This window comes from Rhinoderma darwinii, chromosome 2 (assembly GCF_050947455.1).
Source record: "Rhinoderma darwinii isolate aRhiDar2 chromosome 2, aRhiDar2.hap1, whole genome shotgun sequence".
NCBI classification, from domain to species: Eukaryota; Metazoa; Chordata; class Amphibia; order Anura; family Rhinodermatidae; genus Rhinoderma; species Rhinoderma darwinii.
In genome coordinates, this window is record NC_134688.1 from 413,942,827 (window position 1) to 413,965,291 (window position 22,465).

At 41.5% G+C, this 22,465-nt stretch overlaps 1 protein-coding gene across 7 annotated transcripts in view; it reads left to right on the forward strand.

Moving 5' to 3' along the window:
• Positions 1-22,465, forward strand: part of SGSM2 (small G protein signaling modulator 2) — a 337,147-nt gene that overhangs the window by 189,942 nt on the left and 124,740 nt on the right. For all 7 annotated transcript variants that reach the window (XM_075854221.1, XM_075854215.1, XM_075854216.1 and 4 more), the window contains one exon: positions 6,438-6,600. In XM_075854221.1, the coding sequence (XP_075710336.1) occupies positions 6,438-6,600 (163 nt within the window). The remainder of the gene's footprint in view (positions 1-6,437; positions 6,601-22,465) is intronic.

The window sequence follows — 22,465 nt, forward strand, 5'->3', positions numbered from 1 at the left end:
ATTAACTGTTCTGGGGCCTTAAAGGTGATAAGTCAGGCTATGTCACTAACAGTGCCAATTATGACAGTCACCCCTGTGATGCACTTAACCCTATGACATCACCGGCTATGTCACTGACAGTGCACATTGTGACATAGTCACCCCTGTGATGTACTTAACCCTATGATATCACCACATGCATTGTGCCATACAGGGGACCTACCAGCCCATGTCTCTGACAACCCCTGATGATGTCATAAGTGGTAACGTAACCAAAGCCCACATGATATCAGGCCCACAGTAACAACATATCTAACCCCTAAATTACAGAGTTTTCTCATTGACCTGCCCCCTGCATTCTTCTACTCCCCCTTTCTTCCTGGCCGCACAGATCTCCTCTCCAGCTGCAGCAGATTTTCTCACTGTCCTTTCAGACTCACATTATCCTTTTCCCTTCCCCAGCAACACATCGTCCCCACCCCCACCTACTTACATGTAGTAACTGACCAGCAGTCAATCACAGTGATGTTTATTCTTTCTGGTTCACTGTATGTGTAGAGTCTCACCATTGGCCCATTTGACTTTAAAATCCAAGAGCAGGCGTCACTTTGGTACGCTGCCCACCAGCTACAGCCTCCAGAGCACGCTATGGGACAATCCTTCCCTATGTGTCTGTTTCAGTTAAATTTATACTAAAGCAGAAGCAATGATAATCCGACCCTGTGCGTAGTCTAATCCTACAGTTGTACTCTATGTCATCAGTCCTCTACTTGTTAATACAGTAGTAGATAAGCAAGTAGTAAGGGACAGCTGGAGGGGAGTATGACTGCAAGATCAGACTACACAGGGTTTGTTTGTAGTCTCTAAGGGTATGTGCACACGTAGTGACCAAAAACGTCTGAAAATACACAGCTGTTTTCAAGGGAAAACAGACCCTGCTTTTCAGACGTTTTTTGAGCAACTCGCGTTTTTCGCTGCATTTTTCGCTGCGTTTTCGCTGCGTTTTTTACGTCCGTTTTTGGAGCTGTTTTCATTGGAGTCTATGAGAAAACAGCTCCAAAAACGTCCAAAGAAGTGTCCTGCACTTCTTTTGACGAGGCTGTATTTTTACGCGTCGTCGTTTGACAGCTGTCAAACGACGACACGTAAATGACAGGTCGTCTGCACAGTACGTCGGCAAACCCATTCAAATGAATGGGCAGATGTTTGCCGACGTATTGTAGTCTTATTTTCAGGCATAATACGCCTCGTTTACGTCTGAAAATAGGTCGTGTGAACCCAGCCTAACCGTGAAGACACATAGGGCTGTATACACAAAACTATATATAATATTTTTAATCAAGCCTGTTAGCAACTTCATTTTTTTAGTAAGGGTATGTTCAAAATTGGAAGCAAAACACCTCCAAACATCTGCCCATTGATTGCAATGGGAAAACAGCGTTCTGTTCCAATGGGCCTTTTTTTTTCGCGGCCGTTTTGAAAATGACCGTGTAAAAAAACGGCCGCAAAAAAGAAGTGCAGGTCACTTCTTGGGATGTTTTTGGAGCCGTTTTTCATAGACTCTATTGAAAACTTCTCCAAAAACGGCCGTAAAAAAACACAGCGAAAAACGCAAGTGGCTTAAAAAAAACGTCTGAAACTCAGACTTTATTTTCTGAAGTTTTTGAGTTTGTGTGTGAACATACCCTTACATGCATTGGAATAATAAAAAATGGTTTCAAAGGTAGACATATTCTTCAATGAATACATAATACAGTGTGTATTCTGGAACACCAAGTGAAAAAAGTGCAAAAGAATATCTTGAAGCTTGTTCACACAGTGATATTTTGGTCCAGTATTTCGATGTATTTTGTTCAGCCAAAACAATGAGCGGAGTATAAAGTCCAGATTCGTATAGTGTAATTGTATGCAGTTTTGCCTAGAAAAATGAATCACAATTTGCATCCAACTGACCTGTGTGAATCTGACCTATACTTCTCTTCCCTTTAGGATACAATCTTTTTTATATATGTATCTAATAGTATTGATATATTTAAAATCTGCATCAAGCAAGAACTACATTCGTTTATATCCTTCTGTAATCTGAAAAATAAAATTGTCTCAGTAATGTAAATATTTTCAATATGTTGGATACATTCTGAGCTCCTATATATGCTGTGTTTAGTTATTGGTGTTGCATTTTTATTTTCTTGTGTTTTGTATTTATACCCATAGATATAGATCTTAAATGGCCACAAACAAGATGAGGAGGGTTGCATTAACTCTAGTACAGTTCAATGATAAAGCATCTGGCATTAGCAGAGAAGTAATGTAGTTTATGTCCAGTGTTGAAATATTTATGCAATAACGATTCTGTTAAGCAGTAAATCAAATCCACAGTAAGCTACAATCAATACAAATAAATAAATATAATTTGTGTGCCAGAATGTAAAATATGACAGCGGTATATCTTAAACCTGCTGAATAAGAAGCCAGCCAAGTAATAAAATATTTAAATGCATCTGTCATCAAATTTCTTGGAAAATAAATTCCTCTTATTTTGAAAATTACGTTTTCTTTCACTAAACTATTATTAGTCGTTGGCTTAAAGTGAATGTCTATCTTTTAACACCATATCGTTTATAAGTCCAACGTTCTTTGATCATTTTATAATATATTTTTATTGTGGTCGGAGCTACATGTTTTCTGATACAGAGCTCCAAATCTCTTTCACAGACACATAGTTTAAAGGTAAAATTTAGGCAGTCTGCAGTCGCCATTAGGGCATGACCACACGTAGCGGAATTGCTCTGGAATTCCGCTGCGGACAGTCCGCAGCGGAAATCCGCAGCGTACACGTTTTTCCATTGCCTTCCACAGCTTTGTGGTGTGGTTCGTTTACACATTGCGGACAATTCCGCTGCGTAGCATAGGCTGCGGAGCGGAATTTGGTATCTGCAGCATACAATGGTTGTTGCGGACGTGTAGCTGACTTGTTGCGGACTTCAAGGGAGAGTCAAAATTCCGCAATGAAGTCCGCAGATGTTATGTGTGCTGCGGAGCGTATTGGTTTTACTAACATGACATTTCTTCATTCTGGCTGGACCTATGTATTTCTAGGTCTACAGCCAGACTGAGGAAGTCAATGGGGCTCCCGTAATTACGGGTGACTACGTGTGTGCACCCATAATTACGGGTGACTACGTGTGTGCACCCGTAATTACGGGAGCGTTGCTAGGCGACGTCAGTAAATAGTCACTGTCCAGGGTGCTGAAAGAGTTAAGCGATCGGCAGTAACTGTTTCAGCACCCTGGACAGTGACTTCCGATCACAAGATACATCAACCTGTAAAAAAAATAGAAGTTCCTACTTACCGAGAACTCCCTGCTTCTGCCTCCAGTACGGCTTCCCAGGATGACGTTTCAGTCTAAGTGACGGCTGCAGCCAATCACAGGCCAATCACAGGCTGCAGCGGTCACATGGACTGCCGCGTCATCCAGGGAGGTCGGGCTGGATGCCGAAAGAGGGACGCGTCACCAAGACAACGGCCGGGTAAGTATGAAATTCTTTTACTTTCACTAGGGAAAGTGCTGTCCCTTCTCTCTATCCTGCACTGATAGGGTATGTTCACACGGCCTATTTACGGACGTAATTCGGGCGTTTTAACCCCCGAATTACGTCCGAAATTACGGCTTGAAAGCGTTGACAAACATCTGCCCATTGAAATGGGCTGACGTTTGTCTGTACACACGAGGCGTATATTTACGCGTCGCTGTCAAAAGACGGCGCGTAAATAGACGCCCGCGCCAAAGAAGTGTCATGTCACTTCTTCAGACGTAAATGGAGCCGTTTTCTATGGACTCCATGGAAAACCAGCTCCAGTTACGTCCGTAATTGGCGCGGCGTTCAAGCGCCTGCACATGCCGTTCCAGCTGAAATGACGGGGCTGTTTTCTCCTGGAAACAGCCCCGTAATTTCGGCCGTTACGGACGCTGCCGTGTGAACATACCCATAGAGAGAAGGGAAGTACTTCACCTCAATACGCAAGGGCTAGTCCGCATCAATTTAATGCCCATTTTGGGCAGAGCCGCAACAGAATCTGCAACGCAGATTCTGTGCGGCATTGATGCGGACAGTAGCGGAAGAATTCCGCCATATCTGGACATGCCCTTAGGGTAGTTTGAGGCTGGGTTCCCACATAGCGTAAACACTGCAGAATTTCCACAACGGAATTCTGTGCGGAAATTCCGCTGCATTTACAGTAGCAGCAAAGTGAATGAGAGTTAGAAAATCTCCTGCCCACACTGCGGAAAAAAACATGCAAAAGTCATGCGGAAAGTGTTCTGTGGTGCGTTTTTCAATTCCGCAGCACGTCAATTTAGGCTGCATGTTCTGTACGGAGATGCTGCGTGTTTGGCCCATAGACTTCAATGGGGAGCAGACATTACCCAACAGATTTATGTAGCGGTTTTTACAGTGTTTTTTGCAGCGTAAACACAGTAAAAACCGCTGGAAATCCGCAGGTGCACATATACTTTGCTATAATCAATGTTTAACACTAAATCCGCAGGTAAAACCACTGTGGAAGAAACGCAGCATTTCCGCAGTAATATATAAGCAGGAAAAACATACTATTTTGTGCGGATTCCTGTGACAGATTTACCAGCGTTTTTCTAGAGATTCTGCTGCAGATTTTCTGCAGCGTATCCTGTGTGTGGGAACATACCCTTAGGCTGGGTTCACACGACCTATTTTCAGACGTATTGGAGGCGTTTTACGCCTCGAAATACGTCTGAAAACAAGCCTCGAATACGTCGGCAAACATCTGCCCATTCATTTCAATGGGTTTGCCGATGTACTGTGCCAACGACCTGTAATTTTACGCGTCGCTGTCAAAAGACGGCACGTAATAACAGCCTCGTCAAAGAAGTGCAGGACACTTCTTGGGACGTAATTGGAGCCGTTTTTCATTTAATCCAATGAAGAACCGCTCCAAATTACGTCCTTAATTGATGCCTCGCAAAACGCGAGTACATGCAATTACGTGCACATACCCTAAGAGTTTACTGCATACTGTTAAAGGGTATCTAATCGTTCAAGAAACTTCTGACATGTCATAGTGACATGTCAGCAGTTTTGATTGGTGGGGGTCCGAGCACTGAGACCCTCACCAATCGCTAAAATGAAGCTGTAGATGTGCTTGTGTGAGCGCTCAGCCGCTTAATTTCTGTTTGGCTTTTCCAGAAATCCGATGTATCGTATTACGGGCTCATAGACTTTCTATTGAGCCCAGACTCCGCTAGATTGATATCCGGAAAAAGCCGAACAGAAACGAAGCGGCTGAGCGCTCACACAAGCACTTCTGCCGCTTCGTTTTAGAGATTGGTGGGGCTCTCAGTGCTCGGACCCCCACCAATCAAAACTGCTGACATGTCAGAAGTTTGTTGAACGTTTAGTTACCCTTTAATGTATTAAATGCAATAATAAAACATAAAACAGTATGCAGTTATCTTGTAAACTCCCTCTAGTGGCCTTCTACTGAATTTAAATTTTATGATAAACTCTGAATTTGGACTTCCTGCACAGTCCAGAACTGCGGTCTCCTTCACCTCACTGAGGCCAGATTCAGACGAACATGTGCGTTTTGCGCGTGCAAAATACGCTGCGTTTTGCGCGCGCAAAAGGCACTTCACAGCTCCGTGTGCCCTGTTCATATGGGTGCGTGGCTGCGTGCTTTTCGCGCAGCCGCCATCATTATGACACTCCGTTTGGATGTTTGTAAACAGAAAAGCACGTGGTGCTTTTCTGTTTACATTCATTCTTTTACTGCTGTTGCGCGAATAACGCTTGTCCCACGGAAGTGCATCCGTGGGGCATGCGTGATTTTCACGCACCCATTGACTTCAATGGGTGCGTGATGCGCGAAAAACGCAGAAATATAGAACATGTTGCGAGTTTTACGCAGCGGACTCACTCTGCGCAAAACTCACGGACAGTCTGCACTGCCCCATAGATTTGCATAGGTCCGTGCGACCCGCGTGAAAACCATGCAGGCTGCACGGACGCAAATCACGTTCGTGTGAATCCGCCCTAAAAGTGACAACAACCCTGAGTCGTTTTCTTTATCAGCTAGTCCCTCTTAGAAACCCCACCATGCAGGTGGCCGCCAAGGCAGCTGTCTTAACCTCATGACCTAAGTATTGAAGAAAATATATATTCTTAGGTTGAATGACTTAGGCAGATTCCTTGTTCCATAGGAGTTAAAGGGACTTTGGGTAGTTGTCCATTGCACCTTGAAGACACCTCTTCTACTAATATCCTGAAAATGGTGAGGAATTGAATCACAAAGTATATTAGAAAGTTGTATAACTTTTAAATTACACAGTGATTAACCTTTATTTACATATAACTGGAAACCCTCTTCAAGAAATATTTTAAATGAAAGCCATGTGACAAATCTGACTTTGTTTGCTTCTCAGGTGTGGTAGAAGCATGTCTCCTGCACCTCCTGAAGAGAAGGGCAGCTGGATTCTTGAGGAGTGATAAAGTTGCAGCTTTATTCATGAAGGTTGCCAAAACATGTGCCACTGCTGCAGATATATGCAAGAAAGTGCAAGATCTACAACAGCAGACGGAAGGAAGGTGAGTAAAACCTATATTATTATATGTAACGTAAGAAGAAGTGCATAACACATCTACCTGGTGATTATTTTAACCTATTACTCTAATAAAGCTGAAGATGGCGGGCAGCGCATCAATCCAGTATTTACTAAAACATGTACATCTTATGTATGACCTTATATCCAGGGCCGCCATCAGGGCAGTACTAGGGGTACTGCTGTCAAGGGCCCAGACCAAATGTAACGAAAAGGGGGGCCTGCTAGCCGCTGCTACCGCGTGCCGCCGACCCGCCGCTAATTATAGCCGCTCTTCCAAACCAGTTTCACATTGCAGGAGCCTGTTTTTTTGGACAAATTAAAGTCATGGGGGCCCGACACCCCCCGCAAATGACTGCTGCCAATGAGGCCTGACTGCCCCGCCCCTCCCTCGCGTGCCCTCTCTTTTACTGACTTCCACCTCCTTAACGCAGTAGCGGTGCTGCGTGAGGAGAGGAGGAAGAGTCTGGTTACGATTGATAATCTGGCGGCGGGAGTTCTCTGAGCCAGCTGCCCTTTGAGCCTGGAGGACTGACCTGATGTGCTGGATTCACCGCCGGAAGCCGAGGCCTGGTCATGGGATTACGAGTCCTGGAGTGGGAGCAAGCAGCTTCACTTCTCTTCTGACACAGTAAGTAAAGTGTCGGAAAGTACTGAATAAGCTGCTGCCTTTCTTTGCATAGGTTGCTTTAGTAAAAATTGTAATTGGTAATTTATTTATTTTTTGCAGATGTTTTTCCTTCCTTTTCTTCTTGGTTCAAGATATGCAAAGATAAGTAGCGCAAAATTACCAGCTTTCTAAAAAAAAAATGTTAGGCCTTATTCACATCTGCGTTGGGTCTTTCCGTTGTTCTGCTCTGTCAGAGGAGCAGAACAAGGCAATACTGGAGGCAATGGTTTAGTTGTAGCACGGACACTACCGGGGGCCGACGGAATCCTTTGACTTTAATAGATTCCGTCGACTTTCCATCAGGGTGTCCATGGTTTTACCGGAAACAATAGTGCAGCATGCTGTGTTATTGTTTCCAGTCATCTCTGCCAGATCTGCGATGGAGGCCCCTAACAGAGCCTCTAACACACATGTTAACGGGGCTTTAGGCCTCGTTCACGTGTGTTGGAGGCTCCATTAGGGGCTTCCATCACAGATCCGGCAGAGAATATCGGAAACAATAGTGCTGCATGCTGTGCTATTGTTTCCAGTAAAAACAACGGACACCCCAATAGAAGCCCGACAGAACTTATTAAGGTCAATGGGTTCTGTCGGCCGCTGGTGGCGTCCGTGGTGCAACTGAACTGGCACTTCTGTTTTTTTCGTTCTGCTCCTCTGACAGAGCAGAATAACGAAAAAATCAGCACAGGTCTAAACCCAGCCTAAGGACCCATGCACACGAACGTAAAAACGCCCGTAATCACGGGCCGTAATTACGGCCCGTAATTACGGGCCCATAGACTTCTATTGGCCACGGGTACCGTATGCTTACGGGAAGGTGCCCGTGCCGTTGAAAAATATAGAACATGTCCTATTTCAGGCCGTAATAACGGCACGGGCAGGCCCATAGAAGTCTATGGGGCTCCCATAATTACGGGTGACTACATGAGTGCACCCGTAATTACGGGAGCGTTGCTAGGCGAAGTCAGTGGATAGTCACTGTCCAGGGTGCTGAAAGAGTTAAACGATCGGCAGTAACTCTTTCAGCATCCTGGACAGTGACTTCCGATCACAATATAGATCAACGTGTAAAAAAAATAGAAGTTCATACTTACCCAGAACTCCCTGCTTCTTCCTCCAGTAGGGCCTCCCGGGATGACGTTTCAGCCAATGTGACCGCTGCAGCCAATCACAGGCCAATCACAGGCTGCAGCGGTCACATGGACAGCCGTGTCATCCAGGGAGGTCGGGCTGGATGTCGAAAGAGGGACGCGTCACCAAGACAACGGCCGGGTAAGTATGAATTTCTTTTACTTTTACTACGGAAAGGGCTGTCCCTTCTCTTTATCCTGCACTGATAGAGAGAAGGGGCTGCCGATTAGTGCAGTGCAATTTTGCAGCGAAAACATGCCTGTAAATACGGGTGGAATACTGGTGACACCGGGCCCGTATTTACGGGCACTGGTCCGTAAATACTGGTGCAATACGGGTCGAATACGTGTGACCAAGAACCCGTATTTACGCCAGTATTTACAGGAGGAAAAAAATACGTTCGTGTGCATGAGGCCTTAGATGTTGGGCACTATGAGTAAAACAAATTTTTTCAAAGCTTGTCATCATGCGCTACTCATCTGGGTTTATCTTGAACTAAGAGGAAAGGTAACTACGGGCACATCTTGTATGTCAACTGCTATTCCCCCCCTCCCTTTCCCTAAAGAGTCATCATTAATTGGTATTTTTTTTTCCTGCCATCTTCTCTCTGATGGAACCTGTCACCAGCATTTCACCTATTGAACCAGCAATACCTGGTGGTAGTGGGTGAAAAATCATTTCTATATAACCTATAATTATCTTCTTAGTCGGCTCTGTAGCTTTAGTATTTAGCTTTTTAGTGTTCCCACACCGTATGCTAATGAGGAGAAAAGAGTCAGATCTTCATTTGAAAAGAGTCAAATCTTCGTTTTGAAAAGAGTCAAATCTTTATTCCTCAAGTCTTTCCGAGTTTACCTCACCTTCTTACTTTTGATTGACAGCTCCTCGCCTTCCCCAGCACACAACATCCCGCGCTTGTGCATTGATGTCCTCCTTTGGTATGTGCACACAAAGGGACACCGGATTATTACGATAAAAGGCGCAAAACGTTTGCAGACCGTTATTTACAGTCGGAGGAGGAGTTTAGGAGAGGGGATGACGGCAATGAACTTTTTATAGCAGAAGCTAGTGAGGGAGAAGTAAAGTTCAATAGGTGAAATGCTGGTGACAGGTTCCCTTTAAAGGGGTTTTCCCAGAATTTATAAATTATCCCCTACCCACAGGATATAATTTTCTTATCACTTTTGGTCCACACCGCTGGGATCCCGACCGATCGTGAGAACGGGGGTCCTAAACCCCAAGATCCTCCTCACTTCCCCCCTCTGCAGTGAGGGGAGCTTGAATGGAGCGGCGGTCAAACATGCGCTCATCACTCCATTCAATGTCTATGAGAATGACAGAAACAGTCGGGCTGTTTTCGTCTGTTGTGTCTGTTTTCGTCATTCTTATATACATTGAATGACTGCTGCTCAATTTATAGACATTATCGACTGCCGCTCAATTTAAGGTCCTTCTCACTGTGGCAGTGAGGGGGATCTCTGGGTCTGGAAACTACCTTCTCTCGATCACAAAACATAAAAATTAAAAACTGAAAAAATTGTGGTTCACCTACCTAGAGGCCTACAGTTTTTTGCTTCTGACTCTGTTCCCCATTGCCTGAGATAAAATGGCTGTCACTGTCTCAAACTCGGCCTCATGCACACGACCGTAAAAACTCCCGTTATTACGGGTCGTAATTACGACCCGTAATAACGGGCTCATAGACTTCTATTGGCCACGGGTACCTTCCCGTTTTCTTACGGGAAGGTGCCCGTGCCGTTAAAAAAGATAGAACATGTCCTATTTCAGGCCGTAATAACGGCACGGACAGTCCATAGAAGTCTATGGAGCTCCCGTAATGACGGGTGGCTACATGTGTGCACCCGTCATTACGGCAGCGTTGCTAAGCGACGTCAGTAAATAGTCACTGTCCAGGGAGCTGAAAGAGTTAACTGATCGGCAGTAACTCTTTCAGCACCCTGGACAGTGACTACCGATCAGAATAAAGAGCAACCTGTAAAAAATAAAAATAAAAGACGTTCATACTTACCTAGAACTTCCTGCTTCCTCCAGTCCGGTCTCCCGGCCGTTGCCTTGGTGACGCGTCCCTCTCGACATCCGGCCTGACGTCCTGGCCGTCCCTGGATGACGTTTCAGCCCATGTGACCGCTGCAGCCAATCACAGGTCAATCACAGGCTGCAGCGGTCACATGGACTGCCGCGTCATCCAGGGATGTCGGGCTGGATGTGAAGAGAGGGACGCGTCACCTAGACAACGGCCAGGTAAGTATGAATTTCTTTAGCTTTTATTACAGAAAGGGCTGTCCCTTCTCTCTATCCTGCACTGATAGAGAGAAGGGGCTGCCGATTAGTGCAGTGCTATTTTGCCGCCAAAAACGTGCCCGTAAATACGGGTGGAATACGGGTGACACCGGGCCCATATTTACGGGCATGAGGCCTTACTTATGGAGAGCGTTGTCTTCAAATCTGAGACACATCCCCAACTCCTTCACTGCTCCTAGATGGACTAGGACTGAAAACTGTGTCCATCTCTTCTGACAATTCCCCTTCTGCGTTCAGACTGCAGCAATATTCTCAAAGACAGAGCATTAGTGAGGGGTGGAGGAGACCGCGCCAGGGACATCATGAATCAACTTCTGGGTGTAAGTACATCATTGTATGCTTGTCAACAAGCCAGCAGGGGAAGTGTCAGAAGAGATGGACACAGCGCTGACGTCATCAGTGTTGGTCCATCTGATGGCAGTGAAGGAGGTGGGTGCATGTCTCAGACTTGCAGACAACGCTTCCTATATGCAAGTCTGAGACAGCAGTGGCCATCTTGGATCCTGTACAACAGGGACCGAAATGAGAAAATGGAGCCAGAAGCAAGCAAGAGAAGACCACCAGGTAGGTTAACTATAATTAAGCAGTTTTTACTAGTGTTAGATACATCTAGATGTATTGAGAAATTTTAAATAAGTTACAGTAGCGTAGGACCCTGCTAAAAGAGTCTACCTTGTCATGGGGGCAGTCTTCAAAATCTTATGGCCAAGTCAAAAGTTAATAAATATGTATCACACAAAGAGTGTGATATGGTGCTGGGTGGGGAACCATTAATTGGCAGAGCCGGGGGGGCAGACAGTTTGGCTGTATGGGGCCATGAAATTCCTGATGGCGGCCCTGCTTATATCAACTGCTTTATTAAGACTGGGTTCACACCTGCGTTGGGTCAGAGGAGCAGAACAAGGGAAAACTGGAAGCGATGGTTCATTGCACCATGGACACCATCAACAGCTGACGTTTTTTTTTAAAGGCTTTATTTTCAAAAACTTTTGTTGTACAAAACACGTACCAATATACAGTCAAGACAAAATAAAGGACATCCAGAAAGGCAAATAACAGAGAGAAATGACAATCCAGAGTAAATACGTTACAGAACATATGCAAAATAAATGAGATTATCATTCCCGGGAGCTAAACTGAGTCCAACTACCATACACACATTCATCCTTGTGCTCAACCCCCCCCCCCCCCCTCTGACATTTCCAAGTGAAACTTAAACCGCCGTCTCCAACCACCTCGACCAAATTTTCCCGAATTTATCTGGGCACTTCCTACTAAGGTAGAGCTTCTTATACATAGGTACATACATATTTACTAGTTGCAGCCAGTGGGTCAAACTCGGGCGTTCTGTGCTCTTCCAAGCCGTAATTACAATCTTCCGGGCACAAAACATGACAAAGCAAAATAATATCTTATCATAGTGGTTGTGTATAATGTCATCCATAATGCCCAAGGCACATCTGAAGGGTAAGAAGCTGTGTCAGCTCATAATGGGTATGAAGAAATTCCACCACCTCTGACCAAAAGGGGGCAACTCTGGGACACATCCACACACAATGTAGGAAGGTGCCAGTATCTGACTGGCAGCGAAAACACCTATCCGAAGCTAATGCTCCCATCTGCTGAAGCCTATCTGATGTGTAATAGATCCTATGCAAAAACCTAGACTGTATTAGAAAATCCCTTGCACTCACCACTGAATCAAAAAAGGAAGATTCCGCCTCCCGCCAGTCCCCTTCTGTCAAGGTAGGGACATCATCCCTCCATCGCAGAAACACCTTATCAAATGGTCTAGTTCCCATGGATGTAATGAGGGTGTATCATTTAGTGAGGACCCCTGAGAGATCTGGAGCACCGAGCAGGTCCTCTAATCCAGAGAAACCCAGCTGAGGCGAACGCATTGACTTTAATGGGTTCCGTCGGGTGTCCGTGGTTTTACCAGGAACAATAGCGCAGCATGCTTCTCGCCGGATCCATGACAGAGGCCCCTTACGGAGCCTCCAATGCAGATGTGAACAAAGCCATACCACTGAAGTTTCACATTATGCAGCTCCCCGCAAAATATATGCAGACTGACATTGCACAGATTTCATTGAAGATCAAAATATTCTGGTAGAGAATAGAACCTAAAACTTTTGGTACATAGCGAGGAAACTTTGAATACGAGACATTGAAAGGGTATATTCACACATTGTAATAAAATCGTAGTGTTTTCCCACGACTTTGAGGTAATCGCTGTAATAAATCGCAGTTTGAACGCACCGTGTAAATAATCCCAGAGAGAGCCCGTCAAGCGATACATTTTGGTAGTTATATTCGGGCCCTTTTTTTAGTATCTTGCCATGTTGTGTAATAGGTCTTAAATTAAAAACATGGCCTTCCTCATAAGTATGAACATCTGTAGTCGGTCCTGTTTAAGGTGTTGTACAATGGTAAAATATTACATTTCTCTGCTAGAGCACACAAAATATAAACATTTTTTAATTGGAATCATTTTGAAAAAATGCTTCTGAGTATGTTACATTCCGGTTATGGCGCCCCCTGGTGTTCTTTTGATTACCTCTCAGAACATCCACCTAATGTGTACAGTGCCGGTAGACACACATGACCAGTAGCTCAGTCCAACCACCAGTGGCGGTAACAGACAGCTTAGGGCCCTTGTGCAAGAACAGTATTTGGGCCCCATACTCTCCAATATTTTATCATAAATCACCCATTATATCTCTCTAACAATACATCAGTAATTGTTATCCATAAAATACATAATCTCAGGCATTTACATGCAATCTGACAGGCAGAAAAAGGTTGCTTTATGGTGACAGTGGGCACCCTTACCTACTGGGCTCCTGTGCAGCTGCACAGGTTGCACCAATGGTATCTGCGCCCCTTATGCACCTCTAGTGAGTATATGTGGTTGATATTAAACGGGTTCTTTAACCCCTTAGGGACGCAGCCTAGTTTGGGCCTTAAGGGTATGTGCACACGATAACAGGCATTTACGTGTGAAAAGACAGACTGTTTTCAAGAGAAAACAGCTGCCTCGTTTCACACGTAAATGCTCCTCCTTGTAATATACGAGGCATCTGTGACGCTCGTAAATCTTGAGCTGCTCTTCATTGAGTTCAATGAAGAACGGCTCAAATTACGTTGCAAAGTAGTGCCCTGCACTTCTTTGCCGAGGCAGTCAATTTACGCGTCGTCGTTTGACAGCTGTCAAATGACGAAGCGTAAATTACAGGTCGTCTGCACAGTACGTCGGCAAACCCATTCAAATGAATGGGCAGATGTTTGCCGACGTATTGTAGCCCTATTTTCAGGCGTAAAACGAGGCATAATACGCCTCGTTTGCGCCTGAAAATAGGTCGTGTGAACCCAGCCTTAGGCTTAGAGCCCATTTTTCAAATATGACGTATTTCACTTTATGTGGTAATAACGTCAGAATGCTTAAACCTATCCAAGCGATTCTAAGATTGTTTTCTCGTGACACATTGGACTTTATGTTAGTGGTGAAATTTTGACGATATATTCAGTGTTTATTGGTGAAAAATTGCAAAATTTTGAGAAAATTTATAAAAAATTGCATTTTTCAGAATTTAAACGCATCTGCTTGTAAAACAGATGGTTATACCACCCAAAATAGTTACTAGTTCATATTTCCCATATGTCTACTTTAGATTGGCATCGTTTTTTGAACATTCTTTTATTTTTCTTGGACGTTACAAGGCTTAGAATATAAACAGCAATTTCTCATATTTTGAAGAAAATTTCAAAAGCCTTTTTTTTAAGGTACCTGTTTGGTTCCGAAGTGGCTTTGAGGGGCCTGTGTATTAGAAACCCCCATAAAACACCCTATTTTGAAAATTAGACCCCTCAAAGTATTCAAAACAGCATTTAGAACGTTTTTTAACCCCTTAAAAATTTGACAGAAATTAAAGTAATGTGGAGGTGAAATTTGCAAATTTCATTTTTCTTGCTGAATTTCAATTTTAATCCATTTTTTTTCTGTAACACAGAAGGTTTTACCAGAGAAACACTACTAAATATGTATTGTCCAGATTCTGCAGTTTTTAGAAATGTCCCACATGTGGCTCTAGTGTGCTCGTGGACTAAAACACAAGCCCCAGAAGCAAAGAAGCACCTAGTGCATTTTGGGGCCTCATTTTTATTAGAATATATTTTAGGCAGCATGCCAGGTTTGAAGAGGTGTTGAGGTGCCAAAACAGTAGGAATCCCCCAAAAGTGACCCCATTTTGGAAACTACACCCCTCAAGGAATTCATGTTGGTTGTTGTTACCATTTTCACCACACAGTTTTTTCACAGCACGTATTTGAATTGGGCTGTGAAATGTAAAAAATTTATTTTTTTCCAATAAGATGTCATTTTTTATAACATTTCTTATTTTCACAAGAAATAAAATACCCCATTTTGTTGCCCAATTTGTCCTGAGTGCGGCAATACCCCATTTGAGTGATAAACTGCCGTTTGACAGAAAAAAACAACAAAGCGCACAATAGTGCATGAAACTGTGTATACGGGTGTGAACAGAGTGCAAGTGATGCTAACCTTGTGCGGTAATGCTGGGAGCATAACATCCAGTGGAGCAGAATCCGAGATACCTCGACGGTATAGTGGTATTGGAGTTCGGTTGCAGCCCAGGACCCGGTTTGAGAACTTGACAAGAAGTCTCAATGCTGATATGGAAGGGATAAAAAGAAGAAAGAACGGGTATTTTCCAGGCGCTACCGATCGGAATGTCATCCGTGATTAATACGATCCATTTGTCTCATGGATGGAGACAAGGTGAGTAGTTGAAAGGTTTATTGGTGCAGGTATATAAAACAACAGCAGACTGTTTAACAGCGGACTGTTTCGAAACCGGACCGGTTTCTTCCTCAGGTAGAATACAAATGAATAGGTGGGTGGGGTGTCGGTTAAATAACCGAGTTAAAGGTCGGTTTGAGGTAAGAACTACCGGGTCAGGTATACAGGTCAATTCTGGTAAACATACATATAAATACAATACAAATAATTGTACGAATAATTAGAAACAGTTAAATAAAAATGTGTCTGTGTGGTGTTTAAAATTTTATTTGACTTCCAATTATTATATAATAAATAGTAATTAAGATTTTATTATTTTAGTTAAAAAATTTTATCTTAAAAAATGTGTGTGTGTTGGTAAAAGGATCTATAAAAATATCTATGATAAAATTCTTATTATATTAATGGTTTAAAGAGGCTCTGTCACCAGATTCTCAAATCCCTATCTCCTATTGCATGTGATCGGCGCTGCAATGTAGATAACAGTAAAGTTTTGTTTTTTTTAAAACTTTCATCTTTGGCCACGTTATGAGCTATTTTATATATATGCAAATGAGGTTTGAAATGGACAACTGGACGTTTTTTTTTCGTTATGTCCAACTGGGCGTGTATTGTGTTTTTAACTGGGCGTGTTTACGTGTATGACACTGACCAATCAGTGACCAGTCAGTATCATACACTCATCTCCATTGATTTACACAGCAGCGATGTGCAGCCACATACACAGAGATTAACATTAATCAAGTGTCCTGATAATGAATACACTTGATCATTCAGCCTGGACGTCATGTGTATTCACAATCCTGACACTTCTGAAACTTTTCTGTGAGACTCCGGCAAGGGAAGCGAAATCTCGCGAGATTACGGAGGTAAACGAGATTTCGTTTCACTTGCTAGAAATCTCAAAGAAAAGAGTCAGAAGTGTCAGGATTCTGAATACACATGATGTCCAGGCTGGATGGTCATGTGTATTCATTATCAGGACACTTGATTAACGTTAATCTCTGTTTATGTGGCTGCACATCGCTGCTGTGTAAATCAATGGAGATGAGTGTATGATGCTGACTGGTCACCGATTGGTCAGCGTCATACACGTAAACACGCCCAGTTAAAAACACAATACACGCCCAGTTGGACATAACGAAAAAAAAACGCCCAGTTGTCCATTTCAAACCTCATTTGCATATAAATATAAAATTGCTCATAACTTGGCCAAAAATGAACGTTTTTCAAAAAAACAAACGTTACTGTTATCTACATTGCAGCGCCGATCACATGCAATAGGAGATAGGGATTTGAGAATCTGGTGACAGAGCCTCTTTAAGAGAATGTATCTGTGGTGTACAGTCTTACTCCTTTAGCATCCGCGATTGTCATAGAAGAAGCTCAGCATACAAATGGAGTATCATCCTATTTTTCAATTATTGTTGGAATTGTACTGAAGTCTAAATTCCACTTGGCTCATTTTGTTTTATTCTTAAATTTCTTACATAGGTCCGTTGGTATTAGGCTAAGAAGACTGATTTTATGTTTTTTTTATATGTTCTATACATATAGATATATATCTATATTTATATGCGCTTTCACAATAATTGTGCTTTTTTCGGGACAGATGATATTAAATGTACTAATTCTTTCTAAACAAATCTCAGTCTTACTTTCAAGACTGTTTCAGTATTTCTTTGAAACGGAGTGGTCATGTTTTGTGTCTTTTATTGTGAGAAATGTATGTTTTCTTCTTTCATGCAGTCTCTGGCGGTTATTAACCCCTTAATGACCGGCCTATTTTGGACCTTAATGACCAAGCTATTTTTTACGTTTTTTAATCGTCGCATTCCAAGAGCTATAACGTTTTTATTTTTGTGTCGACATAGCTGTATAAGGTCTTGCTTTTTGCGGGACAAGTTGTATTTTTTAATCGCACCATTTTTAGGTACATATTATTTATTGATTAACTTTTATTAACTTTTTTTGGGGGGGGAATAGAAAAAAATCTGAAATTTCGCCACTCTTTTTTGCGTCCTAAATCTACGCCGTTTACCGTGTGGTATAAATAACACAATAGCTTTATTCAGCGGGTTGTTACGATTGCAACGATACCAAATTTGTATAGTTTTTGTATGTTTTACTACCTTTACACAGTAAAAACGCATTTTTTTCTAAATTATTTGTTTTTGTGTCTCCATGTTTGAAGAGCCGTAACGTTTTTATTTTTTCGCCGATGCGGTTGTATGAGGGCTTTTTTTTTGCAGGACGACTTGTAGTTTTTATTGGTACCATTTTGGAGTAGATGCGACTTTTTGATCACTTTTGATCACATTTTTTGAAAGTCAGTATTCACAGAAAACAGCAATTTTTCCATAGTTTTTTTTTTTTTTTTCTACGGCGTTCACCGTGCGGGTTAAATAATGTAATAGATTTATAGTCGGGGTCGTTACGGACGCGGCGATACCAAATATGTGTAACTTTTTAACTTTATTTTGTTTTTTTAATAGTAAAGAATTTTGTAAGGGGAAAAGCTGGGTTTTTCATATTTTTTCACATTTTTTTTAAATTAACTTTATTAAACTTTTTTTCCACTTTTTTACTAGTCCCACTAGGGGACTATAATATGCGATTCTCCGATCGCATTTATAATACACTGCAATACTTTCGTATTGCAGTGTATTACTGCCTGTCCGTTTAAAACGGACAGGCATCTGCTAGGTCATGCCTGCGGCATGATCTAGCAGGCATTCACTCCAGGCAGACCTGGGGGCCTTTATTAGACCCCCGGCTGCCATTAGAGACACAGACACTCGGCGATCATATCGCCGGGTGTCGGTGGGGGAGAGAGGGAGCTCCCTCCCTCTCTCCAAAACCACTCAGATGCGGTGCTCGCTATTGAGCACCGCATCTGAGGGGTTAAACGTGTGAGATCGATACTAATATCGATCTCACACGGCAGAGCAGGGATGCTCCCAGCCCTCAGCTGCCTCTAGCAGCTGAGAGCAGGGAGATTTGACAGCTCCCTGCTCTGTAAACTTATTCCGATGCCGCGACGTAAAAAGTCTAAGGCATTGGAATAAGGCCCGTTAGTGACCGACGTAGAAACACGATGGGCCGGTCACTAACGGGTTAAAAGATATTGTTGTATATAACGAATTTATCAGCTATCTATGTCTAATGGACCCCATCTGGAATAAATTTGTTTCATTAAATTATTGTCTCTGTGATTTCATTGAGACCTTCTGGTTTTAAGGTCTTAAGTTTATATATCCAGAAGATTTCTCTTTTACAGAGCGAGTCGAACCTCTCCACTCGGCTTTCGTTTATGTGTTCAATGGGTATGATACTAAAACATTTAAAATCATCATTATGAAATAAAGTGCAGTGTTTAGAAATACTATGATAGTTTTTTACCGCTCAGACGGTTGTAGATGTACAGTCTGAAGTGTCCATCAAGGGTTTGACCTTCCCCTCAGCTAGCATGCAGAAAGAATGATCCAAATTTCCACTGGTGTGTATATCTCGCTGGTACTTGTGGTTCCACACAGAAGTGAAACTGCAGAAATGCAACTGCTTGCTGTGTATATCCTCGTACGTGATGCTCTAAATCTCCAACAAGGGAGAAAAAGGAGATAGTGCACTACCTTTTGGAAACTACAAATTCCACGACTTTATTCCATACTTATGTCATATATCTTACAAAAATGGATATAGATAAAAGCATAAGATAAGCTCTTGTAACACACTCCAGAGGAAGCCAGAAGGGCGAAACCCAGGGTCGGGTTGCATTATTTGGCGTGTTACAAGAGCTTATCTTATGCTTTTATCTATATCCATTTTTGTAAGATATATGACATAATTTGACTGACAGTTTAGATGTGTTTCAATTTGATAATTCATTTTTCGTTTGATTTGATCGAAAAATGTCTGTAGTAAGTCTGCTGGAACAGCATAAGCACCTCTTTTTTTCTACATTTTGAGCTCCCTTTTGTATACAAACATGAATTAACGGTGATTTGTTGAGATGTTTCTTGTTTACCAGAAAAATTTATCCGGCTGGGTGCCAAGATATTTTTGACAGTCTTTGCTCTTTTAAATGTTATTATCAGTTTCATTGGGAAACTATTTTTTAAAAAGGGGTCAACGTGTAGAATGTTCCAGTGTCTATTCTTAATATCTTTTATGTTTTTGTGTGCTGCATTGTATTTTGTTATAAAATTGAAGGAAAAATAATTTTTATGTTTTTCCTTCGCCTTTTTTGTACCCATTGTGTCCTTCTCTTTAGTTCCATTTAATGCTGTATCGTTAGAAGGTAAGCAATCTTCTTGACTTAAAATTACTGTCTTTTTATATGCATCTGAAAGGAGTGTCTGTGGGTAGTTTTTTTTCTTTAAACCGTTTTTGCCCACGGGTGTTGCCAGATGTGTTCTTCCTCAAACATTCCCATGAAAATGTTTGCATAACTGGGTGCTACTCGCGTCCCCATAGCTGCACCTTTTATTTGATGGTATAGTTTCTGGTCAAATGTAAAGATATTATTTTTTAGGATGAATTCCATACTCCTGCATAAAAAGTCGGTTTGTGCAGAGAGTAGTTCAGTATCCCTCTCTAATCTTATTTTCAGGTTTTCCAAGCCTAATGTATGTTCGATATTGCTGTACAATGAGGTCACATCTAAAGTGATAAACAATAAATTTTCTTTAATCAAAATTTTGTTTAGATCCTTTATCAATTGTGTTGAATCTTTGAGGAAGCTGGGGAACTCCATCACATACTTTTGTAAAATTAAATCCAGATAATGGGAGAGATGGCAGGTGGGAGATTGAATACCTGATATAATAGGTCTACCTGGGGGAGATTAAAGAAAATGTATTATCACTTTAGATGTGACCTCATTGTACAGCAATATCGAACATACATTAGGCTTGGAAAACCAGAAAATAAGATTAGAGAGGGATACTGAACTACTCTCTGCACAAACCGACTTTTTATGCAGGAGTATGGAATTCATCCTAAAAAATAATATCTTTACATTTGACCAGAAACTATACCATCAAATAAAAGGTACAGCTATGGGGACGCGAGTAGCACCCAGTTATGCAAACATTTTCATGGGAATGTTTGAGGAAGAACACATCTGGCAACACCCGTGGGCAACCACTAATATTTTACTATTTAGGAGATACATAGACGATCTGTTCCTGATTTGGGAAGGTGATATTGCAACAGCGACAGTTTTCTGTCAGACACTAAATAATAACACCTGGGGGATAAATTTCACTTTCAATATACAGCCGACTGAAATAGATTTTTTAGATCTTACCATAGCCAAAACAACAAATAAAATTATTACCCGCACACATTTTAAAAAAGTTGATAGCAACAGCTATCTGGATTATAAGAGTAGTCACTATCTGAAGTGGCTAAAAAATATACCATATAGCCAGTACAAGAGGATTCGAAAAAACTGTACATTAAACAAAGACTTCAATAATCAAAGCCGCATTCTGCAAAAACGGTTTAAAGAAAAAAACTACCCACAGACACTCCTTTCAGATGCATATAAAAAGACAGTAATTTTAAGTCAAGAAGATTGCTTACCTTCTAACAATACAGCATTAAATGGAACTAAAGAGAAGGACACAATGGGTACAAAAAAGGTGAAGGAAAAACATAAAAATTATTTTTCCTTCAATTTTATAACAAAATACAATGCAGCACACAAAAACATAAAAGATATTATGAATAGACACTGGCACATTCTACACGTTGACCCCTTTTTAAAAAATAGTTTCCCAATGAAACCGATAATAACATTTAAAAGAGCAAAGACTGTCAAAAATATCTTGGCACCCAGCCCGATATATTTTTCTGGTAAACAAGAAACATCTCAACAAATCACCGTTAATTCATGTTTATATACAAAAGGGAGCTCAAAATGTAGAAAAAAGAGATGCTTATGCTGTTCCAGCAGACTTACTACAGACATTTTTCGATCAAATCAAACGAAAAATGAATATCAAATTGAAACACATCTAAACTGTCAGTCAAATTATGTCATATATCTTATTAATTGTATTTGTGGTCTCCAATACGTGGGAAGAACCGTACAACCTTTACATTGTCGTTTAAATAAGCATCGCTCTAATTGTAGAAAAAAATTCCTCCTACATAGTATCTCTAAACACTGCACTTTATTTCATAATGATGATTTTAAATGTTTTAGTATCATACCCATTGAACACATAAACGAAAGCCGAGTGGAGAGGTTCGACTCGCTCTGTAAAAGAGAAATCTTCTGGATATATAATTATATAAACTTAAGACCTTAAAACCAGAAGGTCTCAATGAAATCACAGAGACAATAATTTAATGAAACAAATTTATTACAGATGGGGTCCATTAGACATAGATAGCTGATAAATTTGTTATATACAACAATATCTTTTAATAACCGACAGAGACTGCATGAAAGAAGAAAACATACATTTCTCACAATAAAAGACACAAAACATGACCACTCCGTTTTAAAGAAATACTGAAACAGTCTTGAAAGTAAGACTGAGATTTGTTTAGAAAGAATTAGTACATTTAATATCATCTGTCCCGAAAAAAAGCACATTTATAGTGAAAGCGCATATACATATAGATATACTGTATATCTATATGTATATAACATATAAAAAAAAACATTAAATCAGTCTTCTTAGCCTAATACCAACGAACCTATGTAAGAAATTTAAGAATAAAACAAAATGAGCCAAGTGGAATTTAGACTTCAGTACTTATTCCAACAATAATTGAAAAATAGGATGATACTCCATTTGTATGCTGAGCTTCTTCTATGACAATCGCGGATGCTAAATAAGTAAGACTGTACACCACAGATAGATTCTCTTAAACCATTAATATAATAAG